The 12,376-nt window shown below is 40.9% G+C and overlaps 1 protein-coding gene across 3 annotated transcripts in view; it reads left to right on the forward strand.

The window, feature by feature from the left end:
• The window catches only part of PRIM2 (DNA primase subunit 2), a 145,385-nt gene extending 138,930 nt beyond the window's left edge, over positions 1 to 6,455 (forward strand). For all 3 annotated transcript variants that reach the window (XM_061623049.1, XM_061623048.1, XM_061623047.1), the window contains one exon: positions 1,294 to 6,455. In XM_061623049.1, coding sequence (XP_061479033.1) covers positions 1,294 to 1,521 — 228 coding nt within the window. In that variant the 3' untranslated portion in view covers positions 1,522 to 6,455. The remainder of the gene's footprint in view (positions 1 to 1,293) is intronic.
• Positions 6,456 to 12,376: the final 5,921 nt, after the last annotated feature.

A 12,376-nucleotide genomic window follows, 5' to 3' on the forward strand; every position in this document is an offset into this window, starting at 1 on the left:
AAGTGAAAGAGATTATGTTTCCTGGCTGAGTGGGGGGGAAGGTTGCACTTGGTTTGACGTGCAAAGATCTGAGTAGTGGCCTCTGCCTCCCTCCCCACATCCCTTAACAGTGGAGAGACCACCATTGCTATCTTATGGATAAAAAGAATTATTCTACTACCTCTGTATGTGTGTGTTTATTTTTCATGCTGTTTTAGGCTACTCAGATGTTCAGCAGCCAAGGCCAGCACCTTGAAGGCATTTTTTTAAAAGGGTAACTGAAATGTAATTGTTGTGATTACTTTTGAGAAAAAGCAAAGTAAACAGTTACTTTCAGAGCAATTGCAATTGTAACAGTAGTTACTATGTTTTTGGGCCATGTAATTGTAACTGTAATTTATTACTTTTTAAAAGTAATATTCCAAACTGTGCATTATTTGGCAAAATACATGCGCAAGGATCAGTCCTAGTGCAATGGGATTCCCTTGCTTCCCCCTCCATGTGTCCTGTGCCATCCCCAAATCTGTGCTGGAGGGTTTGAGGGGCACATGTTCAGTTATGCAAGGAAGAATCTTTGCACTGATGGAGTGTTCACCTTTGCACTACGTTGAATACAGCTCTCTGCAGCTTTATTCACTAATAGGCAAAACTTGCGATTTAAGAACGTACCTATAGCTAACAGATATTTCTATCCAACTTTAAAAAGCAGGGAAATTAGACAGCTGTAGTGAATGCACCAGGGGAGCAGGAGACCTGACCTCCTCTCTGAGATCTTGGACTGCCGTACAAATTTGTAAAACTGCAAACACAATTTGGGTTGGTCTTTCACAGTCCAATACACTTCCTGTGTAGCTTGGAAGAATTTCATAACATGTGCCTCTGAGCATATGGTGAGTGGTGGCAACACCTGCAATCAGCCCAAAGAATAGAAACAAGACACATGCTGTGCTGATCTTGTTTTAGCAGGGAGGAAGCAACAATATTAAAAGAGTTGAGGCAACTGTAAATGTTCAGCATTACCTACACTTCATTAGGCAATTGTTTCTTAGGATTGTGGTCTATGTATTTGCCACTTTTTTAAAACTGTCCTTTTAGGTTGTGGTTGTTGCAACAAAACAGGGAAACCAAATATAACATTTTTTGGCTCTTAGTAATTTTCATGGAGCAATGCTTTAGGGAGGCTGAACTAATGCATAGCTTTCCTCTCAATGCTGGCTATTTCAAAGCTTGAACAAAATGAAATTTAGTGTGCATTTCATCTTAAGAGTTTGTGAAGTGCAGTGATAGATCACATTTTCTTCTCTGTTTGCACAGGTCGATGATATTGGGTTTTCTTTGAACCATCCAAATCAGTATTTTGCAGAGAGTCAACAGCTCCTTGGTGGCATCAAGGATATCAAGAAAGAACAAAGGCAGCCCGAAAGCTCCCAGCCGAAGCACAGCAGCCAGAAAAGTATAACTACAACCTCCACTACCTCCTCTTTAAATGCAACAGAAAAAATGGAACTGGAGGGACTAGAGGACTACTTTGCTGAAGATTGAGGAGCACCTGTTTCTCTTTTACAACATACATTTTACCATCTCTCTATATATTTTGAAGCAGCTCTCTTGAGAATCAGGAGATGGCATCATGGTTAACGCTGGCCTGTTGCATTCTGCATTAAATAGAAAATGGGAAACTCACTGTAAAGCATCCAGCTTGTGCATCAGTTTTGAACTACAGTCATCCCTTATGACATGGAAACTGCAAAGTGTTTTGCAAGACTAAGTGATATTGCAGTTCAAATCACATTTTTATTTCTGTGAACGAACCTCTGTGTTGCTAACCCTTCCATCCTCGGCTCATTGCTATTGTGCAGCTTATGTCCTCTATTTTTCTTAATAAAGCAGATTCTGAAATGTAGATGAGTGCATGCATGGCTTGTGAGTGTTAGGTGATGACCGCTAGATAACATATGCAATTCATAACTCCTTATGAATGGCTTCTATAAATATAGGGAAGCAGTCTTCCTGTGACTTAAAGTAGCAAAGGCAGCTGTTTGAAAAAGAAACTAGGTTTTAACTGCATGTTGCCAAATATTTTTACATTTAGCTGGTAGACAGGTCATAGCCAATGTAATTAAAATGAAGGGCTTCACATCCATTACTAGAGTTCCATCTATGATTCCTAGAATCATAAGAGTTGGAAGGGGCCTATAAGACCATCAAGTCGAACCCCCTGCTGAAAGCAGGAATCCAAATTAAAGCATAACTGACAGGTGTCTGTCCAGCTGTCTCTTGAATGCCTCCAGTGCTGGAGAGCCCACCACCTCCCTAGGTAATTGGTTCGCAGCTCTAACAGGAGGAAGTTTTTCCTGATGTCCAGTCAAAATCTGGCTTCCTGCGACTTGAGGCCATTATTCCGTGTCCTGCACTCTGGGACGATCGAGAAGAGATCCTGGCTCTCCTCTTCATGGCAACCTTTCAAGTACTTGAACAGTGCTATCATATCTCCCCTAGGTGTTCTCAAAGCTAAACATGGCCATTTCTTTCAGTCTTTCCTCATAGGGCCTCCTCATCTTTCTTAAAGTATGGTGTCCAGAACTGGACACAGTACTCAAGTTGAGGCCTAACCAGTGCAGAATAGAGGGAACCAATACATCACATGATTTGGAAACTATACTTTTGTTAATATGGCCTAAAATAGCATTTGCCTTTTTTTCAGCCACATCACACTGTTGACTCATTCAGCTTGTGATCAACAATCTCAAGATCTTTCTCACATGTAGCATTGCTGAGCCAAGTATCCTCCATCTTATAACTGTGCATTTGCTTTCTTTTTCCTAGGTGTAGAACTTTGTACTTATCCCTGTTAAATATAATTCTGTTGTTTTCAGCCCAATGCTCCAGCCTATCAAGATTCCTTTGAATTTTGTTTCTTCCAAGTTATTAATTATCCCTCCCAATTTTGTATTGTCTGCAAATTTGATAAGCATTCCTTTTACCTGCTCATCCAAGTCATAATAAAAACGTTGAAGAGCACTGTGCCCAGGGCCAAGCCCTGTGATACCCCACTTGTTACCTCCGCCCAGTTTGAGAAGGTACTATTGATAAGCAGTCTTTGAGCACGATTCTGTAGCCAACTGTGGATCCACCTGATAGTTGTTCCATCCAGCCCACATTTATCTTGCTAATCAGAATATCATGGGGCACTTTGTCAAATGCTTTGCTGAAGTCAAGATATATTATGTCCACAGCATTCCCACAGTCTACGAGGGAGGTTACCCGATCAAAACGTGAGATAAGATTAGTCTGGTAGGATTTGTTCTTGATAAATCCATGTTGTGTTCTAGTAATCACTGCATTGTTTTCAAGGTGCTTACAGATTGACCGCTTTATAATCTACTCCAGAATTTCCCCAGGGATCGATGTCAGGCTGACTGGTTCCCAGGTTCCTCCATTTTGAAGATAGGCACAGAATTAGCCCTCCTCCAGTCATCCGGCACTTCACCCATCCTCCCCAATTTTGCAAAGATAACAGACAGTGGTTCCGAGAGTTCCTTCAATACTGTAGGAGTTTATTGGGCCCTGGACATTTGAACTTGTTCAAAGTTATTAGGTATTCCTTGAAAGTTGTTAGGTATTCCTTGACCATTTGTCTATCAATCTCAAGTGGCAATCCTGCGCCTTCAATTTCACATTTCCCAGGAGGGTCATAGACCCTCTTTTGTGAGAAGACTGAGCCAAAGTAGGAATTGAGCACTTCTGCCTTTTCTTTGTCATCTGTTATCATTTTGCTATCCACGTTGAGTAGCTGTATCACCGTTTCTTTTCTCTGTTTTTTACTATGGATGTGCCTGAAGAAAGCTTTTTTATTGCTTTTGGCATATTTTTAGCTCATTCTCACCTTTAGCCTTCCTGACGCCATCCCTGCAGTTCTGTGCTACCTGCCTGTACTCTTCCTTTGTGGTCTGGCCTTCCTTCCACTTCCCATGTCATTTTTTGTTTTCAGGTCATTTCTAAGCTTTCTGTGGAGCCACATTGGCTTCTTCTGCTGTGTTTCCCCTTTTTTCTTTGATGAAATTATATGCCATTGTGCCTTTAGAATTTGCCTTTTTAGAAACTCCCATCCATCTTGGACTCGTTTTCTTATTAGGGTTGCTTGCCACAGAACCTTACTTGCTATTGTTTTGAATTTATTAAAATTGGCTTTCCTGAAGTCCAGGGTACTCATATGGCTACTCTCAGCTTTTGCTTCCTTTAAAATCAAGTATAGCGTGGTCACATCCCCCCAGAGTTCCCGTAACTGCCACTTTATCCACCAAGTCATCTCTGTTAGAATCAAGTCAAGAATAGCTGATCGTCTAATTGCTTCCTCCACTTTCTGTAGGAGAAAGTTATCTTCAACACAAGTCAGGAATCCTGTTAAGAATAATAGAAAACGTATCTGAAACCATAAAGAAAATTGTGTGAAAAGCAGTGGAAGCTTTCCATTAATATAAGGATGCTTAGAACTCTAGAATTATCACAAAATTAGACATTTTAAAGGTATATTTTGCATTTCCAAGGACTGCATATTTGCTGTGAAACCTTACATTTCATTATGTTTTATACATACTACATTACCTGCCCTGTCAATAGCATAAATTTAGTTTTTGGAAATCAGGAGTGGGATTTAAAATAACTTTTGCTAAATGAAGTATTCAAAGAATTCTAGGCTGCAATCCTAATTATCCTTTGACTGAGAGTAAACCCCATTGGATTTACGAGCTTCCTTTTGAATAGACATGCATAGGCTTGCACTGTGGTAGGATTGACTACCAGCACAACAGGAATGTGTTGTCCTCTTGTTGAGAGAGGTGAATCTCTTCATTTCTCATTTTTCTGGTCTTCAGTTTTCCACATTTCCTCATCAGCGATTAAAAAAAAAAGCCCTCATGAAAATTCATCAGAATTTTAGTGAAAATTTCTCTTAATATACATGATTGTATGCAATTTTGTCTAATGTACACAGTTTTGCAAAGCAATTTCCCATAATCTGAAGCATTTTTGTAAATTTCACTAATGTATGCATCTTTATGCACACTTTGACCCAGTGTACGCATTACTTGGCTGGCAAACTGCATTGCAAAATGTGAATTTCAAAGGATGGCTCTGTTTTGGTTTGCATATTGTTTCAGGAGGTGCAAATTTGATAGATTCACCTTTAAATGCTAACTGAATAGAATTTCTCCCCCATCCCTACTCCTTGTGCCTAACTATCTCATCATTCTGCTTTTAGTTACTCTCTCCCCTTAGCTTAAAGTAGTCACATCTTAAGAAAAACCTTCTGTGAAGTTTTATTGAGTATTTTGTCTGATAAATATTTCCAGATAAAGAAATTCAGCAGTGAATGCATCTTTTATTAACTCAGGCTGGAGTCCTTCCTCCAGCCAGGGATGTCCCATTAATTGTTCTTGGGCCAGACACTTTATTTTAATTTAATTTAATTTGAATTTTCTTTAATTTATATCCCCCCTTTCTTTCATCAAGAAACCCAAGGTGGCATACGTGTGATTCCTAGGTGGTGTCCCATCCAGGCATTGGCCAGAGCCACACCTGCTTAGCTTTAGCAAGGTGGTGGCCTCATGTGCCTTCTGACCATACCCTGGGACCACTCTAATGGTCCTGTTGTGCTAGCTGGCCACTCGTAGCACTGCAGTGTTGGTGTAACTCCTGTTGGTATCCTGTGCACTTTGAAAAGGGGAAGAAGTCACTCCCAAAAACACAGAACGACATACTCAGCAGCAACACCACTGACTCCCACCAATCATTAGATGGCACACAGACGATGCCTCTGTAAGAATCATAGAAGCAGGAAATCCATTTATGGCAATGGGGAGATGCAGATGAAGGCACGCTGTTTGCCTAGGCCTTCCGGAAAGGGTAAGGTGTATTGAGGATTCATATGTTTTGGTTGCTGCTGCTGCCTCCTTATAAGCTTCTTTTTGTATTTGGCTGTTTTGTGCTGTTTTTAGCTTTTTTATGGTTAAATTTGATTTTTGAATTTACGCCCTGGAACCTTTGGGTGAAGGACTATTATAAATATTTTTAATAATAAAATAAAAATGCTCCCATGGTACCTACCTCCATATACAACCTGCCGGGCACTATTATTGTTGTTGCTGTTATTACTACATTTATGCAGTATATTATTATTTATATCCCACCATTCCTCCAAGAAGTTCAAGGTGGTATACATGGTTCTCTCCATTTTATCCTAACAACCCTGTGAGGTAGGTTAGACTGAGAGATGGTGACTGGTCCAAGATCATGCCCAAGTAGGGATTTGAATTTTTTCTTGCTTTATGAGACTCGCATGGCCTGCCATATTTAATTCAATGCCACGTTAAAAGTCCCATTCTTCAAAGCTGTGGTTTTCTGTTTCTGATCCCCCCCCCATTCCCTTCTGTGTAAAATCCAAACCTTTCCTCCTCCAGGCACTTTAGAGAATTTCTAATTTTAAAGAAAGGTTCAGGGTGCCTGGCCATCTCTTCTGGTAGTTAGCTACCTCGTTCCTCACCCTCAAATATGTAGTGGAAAACAGCGGGAATGATAAAGCATCATGTTTTCACCTTTCCTCTTGACAAGCTGCCTTAGAAGCATCTTTGGTTTTCAGCTCTACTTCAGCTGAGCAATTGAAGAGTAAACCTGTGGTTGCACTGCAAATGGAAATGGCATTACCTTTTGTCTGGGCTTTTAATGTTTCATGCCTGTGCAGCCATTGGCTGAAGGACAGCTGCTAGAAAAGCAATGTTTTGGGAAACAGAGGAGTATGAGATGAATTGCTCCCAAGAGAAGGCATGCTTGGCACTTCTTACCAATCAACAGCTCAGCATTTTGTTGTAGATAACATTGGGCTGCCATGAGGCAACTCTGGAACATTGACCGATAATAATGTTACAGAACCAAGGCTGGTTTTTCCCCACATTGAAGGCAAAGTACCATCTAGAATTCATTTCTGCTGTGTACATTGCTGTGTGTGCACATGTACAAGCACACATACACCTTTTCTAGATTATATACAAGAACAATGATAAAACTCAACAATACAGATTGAGGAACTGCAGCATTATAGTCCTGGTTAGTCATCAATTCTACTATTTTTACCAGTGTCTTTTTAAAAAAATGCCAATGATTTCAGGGAAGTTCTAAAAATTACACGTAACATGTACTTGCCTATTAGGTGAGTTTCCCACTGTACTTTACACCCCCGTTCCAAAGTCAGCACAGAATGAAAACGGCTAAACTTTACAAACATACAAAAAACAGCAAATTCTAAAAGAGCAACATGAAATCAAGAGGAGAGAAACAATAGATTAAATCAAGGGTGGGAGCATCAGACCTATGGGCTGAATGTGGCCCTTTGGGGATTTTTCTCAGGCCCTTGCAACTCTCCCTAGGCCACACCTCTCACTGGCCCTGCTTCACATCCTGAATGTTTTTGGCCAGCTGCAATGTGTCTTTGAACTCTGATTAATGATTCTTGATTGCCTGGATGAATATGTAAGTTTGGGTAGAATCCAGCCTGCTATACAAAGGTAAAAGTTACTTTGGTTCCTCTATTTCTGGGAGGAAGGGTGGGATATAAATCAAATAAATAAATACAGTTTACTTTTGCCTCTGGCCTTGCCCACCGCTGCCCGTAGAAGGTTGCCCAGAAGGAAATACAGACCTCTGGCTGAAGCAGGTTCCCTGCACCTGGATTCAATTAAACAACTAAAAAGCCTGGGGAAATAGGTCTTCACTTACCATTGAAATGGCATCAGAGTAGGTTCCAAGCAAGTGTCCCTGGGGAGAGCATTCTTCCATGGGGTGCCACCACTGAGAAGGCCCCATCCCCACTAGCCACCAGCCTCACTTTGTATGGAAGGGGCACACACAAAAGGGATCCAGTTGAAAATCTTAATGGTGAAACAGGCACATGTACAAACATTATTTGGATTTATAGCATGTGGTGTTGCAGAGCTTAGGGTAGGGAAGTATATGATAACTAAATATAGCAAAAAAAAAATTCAGTTAATTTGAAATCCCCCTTATCCTCCACAACCACTAGGACTCTGGGAAACTCTTTAGCTTGCAGTGAGATTTACAGTACTTCTTGTATAGCACCTAGGGTTGCCAGGTCAGACGAATCCGAAACCCTGAGATTTCAAGGGTGGACTCTAGCGATGCCATGGGGCAGGGCCCTAGTAGATGTCATTAAGCATGATACGTTAAGCATCAACCACAGTTGCTTCGAGCACACCACTCAAACAAAAATTCTCCGATTGGAACTTAAGATAGAAATCTTAGCTAAATGAGGGTGTTTCCAGGTCCAGCTGAAGTGACGGGATCATTCCTTCTCACCTGTTTAGGGAGCCTGGGTAGGGAACATTTAATCTAGGCTAGTTGCTTCTGACAAGAAGGGTTTAAGTGCCCTCAGGCCAGGCCAGTCAGCAGAAGGCCATTGCAAGAAGAAGGGAGCCTACCATTGTGGAGATGTTAGATGAGAGCACTTGGGAGTAAAGATGGATACCCCTGAAGGCTGCAATTCTCAACACACTTACTAAGGAACTAAGTCCCAACAGGACTTACTTCTGACTAGATATGGTTAGGATTGTGCTGTTGGTAAGGCTTGACTAGGGATCCTCTGCAAATATACTGATATCAAAGCAGGGTTGGCCACTCCCTGCCTAGAATGCCCTACCTTTTAACATGGGTGCTCCAAACTTCTTTATAGACTTGACCCTTTACTGCAGAGAGAGATTTGGGAAATGAGTAAGAGTTAAGAAGATTCTCTACCCTTTTCTGCCTATTTTGTGGGCTGCTGTAAATTCACTTTAACAGCCAACCCAATTCCTGTGAGTAATAATTGACAGAGAGAAAGCACACATGGTTTGGTTTACCTTCACAGATAGTAGCTTGGGATAACACTTCCCAGCATGTGAATTCTCTTTTACTACTATTGGGCAAGAAACAAACCATCATGCAAACAACGTGCCTCAGTAGTTTTAAAGGGGTTGAGCTGAGCACATGCAACTACTGTTATTGCTTTTATGGATGTAAGAGAGTGAGGTCAGAGGTAAATGAAATGCAAATAGAAAAGAAAAAAGACAGTGATTCCCTAAATGCAATACCATACCAACCACAACAAGATCCCTATGAGTAAGGCAGAAAACTCAGCATCCCACAACCAGTCAGGGTTCCTAACCAAAAACTAAAACTAAAACAACATGGCAGCTGGTCAGCCAAGGTCACAGAAATCCCCATGCAGCACAACCAGCCCCGGGGGCTCCAGTTAGTGCAGAATCCTGTGACACAATTGCTGCCATGAGTGAGACCCTATTGGCACATAATTGCTCTGAAATCTGCACTGGTTGTCAATTTGCTACAGGCCAAGTTCAAGGTGTGCTTTCCTTGCAACGGGTTCCACATAGTACTTGTTCTGCTCTTATAAGACATTGATCCTTTAGTGTGGCAGCACTGATGCTTTGGAACTTCCTGCATATTGACATTAGGTAGGAGCCTTCATTGTACTCTTTTCGACACCTGCTTAAAAATTTTTTTTGTTTAGGCAAGCCTACCCAGGCATGTAAAAGCTATTATGTTTTTGATCTGTTTTTAACTCATTGTTGGTTTAATTATTTTGAATGTTTTTAAATACCTGTCTTTAACTGTTTTTGCCAATGATTTTATTGTTTTACTTCCTTTTGTAAACCGCTTTAAGGTTTTTAAAAATAAAATGGTACATAAATGTTGTAAGTAAAATACATAAATAAATTTCGGAATCACTGTGGCTCTTGGGTCTCTTTCCTCTTTTAGGAACAAAGGAATGTGCCTTATAATGACTTAGGCCATTTGGTGCTATCTAGCATAGCACAGTGGGGAGGAGTCCAGAGTCTGTGAGTTCAAATCCCTGCTCGCGTCTCCTGGGTATAAAGCTAAAGATCACCCCCACAGTGAGTGGCTCAGGGGTTACGTGCCCTGCCACCTGTGCAGCCGTGGGCAAGCTGCATAGTCCCAAGGAGCCCAGTTGCCCCCAGCTGGCAGTTGCGGACAAGGAAGGGGCTGGCTTGTGCAGCTGTGGCAAGCTGAGCAGGCCCTAGCCAGCTGGGGAGGACTAGCCTCAGTGGGAGGCAATGGTAAACCCCCTCTGAATACCGCTTACCATGAAAACCCTATTCATAGGGTAGCCATAAGTCAGGATCGACTTGAAGGCAGTCCATTTCCATTTTTCAGCTCAGTACTGATGACATGGACTAGCATTGGCTCTTCAGGATTCCAGGCAATAGTCTTTTCCAGAGATTGAGCTACAGCGCTTCCTCTTAAAAGTTATGTTTTAAAATTGCTCTTTTCAGTTCACTAATGAATGCACAACATACCTTGGGCAGATCCACCCCATTCATTTAAAGCACATTCAACAAACATTTGAAGCCCATGAATCCCACAACAGAATCATGGAAGCTGCAGTTTGTTAAGGGTGGTGGGAACTATAACTGTGAGGGGGAAACTACACTTCCCAGGATTCTTTGGGGGAAATAATGTGCTTTAAATGCAAGTTGGATGTGCTTTAAATGTATTGTGTGGATTTGCATTACTTCATAAACTTTGCCAGTGTATAAATCATTTTAATTATTTTTTAAAATGCAAATCAGCTACAAAGTTTACTTGGTGACCATGAGCTACTCACCATCTCTCAACCTAATCTGCCTCTCAGGGTGAAAACAACAGAGGGGGACCATGACCACCCCAAGGAAGAAGGGTACACTTAAAAAGTAAAGGAAATGATAATGTACAACCATAGTGTGAAATCAAAATACATATTGAGACGTAGTATGAGGAAATATTTATGTAAACATGCATGTCAAAGGATGTTTATTATTTACACAACCTGTAAAGATATTTATAGTGCAATCCTGTGCATGTTTACTCAGAAGCAAGTCCCAATGTATTCAAAGTATTCAAACAGGGAAGCATGCACAGGATTGCAACCTCAAATGATAAGGAACGTCACTCACCCAACACAAAATTCAGAGTCATGCCACTTTAAGCTGTTTTGCAACTATTTTATACTTGTTTAATGGTTATTGGATTTTAAATGGATTTATTTCTTGTTGTAAGCTGCCTTGGTTTCCAACCCTACCTCACAGGGTTGTTGGAAAGATTCCATATATACACACACTGGAGATGTAAAAATACATGCACACTTTTTAAACAATCAGTATAAGTTTCCTACACAATAAAAGCATTGACCTTAAAGGGTGGGTAATAAATTCTAATAATAATTTTAAATAAGCCCTGCCTAACTGCGTAAATATATATATATATATATATTGTAAAGGGAAAAATTTACAACACAATCCTTTGCTAGGTTCACTCAAAAGTCCCATTGATTTAGATTTAGAATCCTAACAATCCTTACTGAATTCAATGGGGTTTACTCCCAGGTGTGTGGGATTAACATTGCAGCTTTACTCCCAGAAAAGTGGGTAATGGATTAAAATTTCATATTGGGAAGGTTTTCAAAACAGGCTATGAAGTTTTTAATAGCTCTTCCACATTCCTATGAAGTCAGCAGAGATCCCTCTGGTGGAAAGGGCCTGAACAACATGGAGTGGGTTTGCACAGCATTCGTCATCATCCATCCTTCCCCAATGGAAAATTACAGGTACTTTGATACTGGGGAGGATGATTTAGCCAATTTTGTGTTACCTCTTTGAAGTGTGTGGTGTGTGTTGCCCTCTGCTATGATGCTATTTTGTATCTTCTGATAGCAATAACTTTTTAGCCTTATTCTGAAATTGTCTATTGTGCCACTCCAAACACCTGTTGTGATATTGGAGGGATTGTTGTGCTGTTATGGTGCCATCTAATAGTGCCAAACTAGTCAGAAGAGGGCAAACATCCAGAAGTGCAGGAAGTGACCCTGGAAAAGGCAAGGCACTATTTTGCTGTGGACATCAGTGAGCTGGAGCAGACAACTTAGCCAAATAGAATGTGCTCTTTCTTGCAAAAGACACTCTGCAGCAACCAATTGTATGGGTGGCTTGAAAAACTGGCATCGACTTAAGCACCCTTGACATTTGCAGTGTGAAAATCATATAAAGGGAAGTGCCATCTCTTTCTCTGAATTAGTACTGTGTGACTATGTTGCACCAGTGCAGGAACAATGATCCTTCCAGTGGCATTAAGGCAATTGAAGGGCTATTTCCTCTCCGTTTTCATTATGCTCCAAATCATAGTTCCTTTTTGGAGGTCAAGTCCAGTTTCAGAATTTTTACTGGACAACAGCAGCTGGAAGAGGCTGCTAAAACTACCAAGGCAAAGGCCAGATCTCAAATGTGTGTGGTTAGATTAATCAATCTAACTAGGTACACGTTACAGAAATTAGTCATTG

Source organism: Rhineura floridana, chromosome 4, assembly GCF_030035675.1.
Source record: "Rhineura floridana isolate rRhiFlo1 chromosome 4, rRhiFlo1.hap2, whole genome shotgun sequence".
Classification (NCBI taxonomy): Eukaryota; Metazoa; Chordata; class Lepidosauria; order Squamata; family Rhineuridae; genus Rhineura; species Rhineura floridana.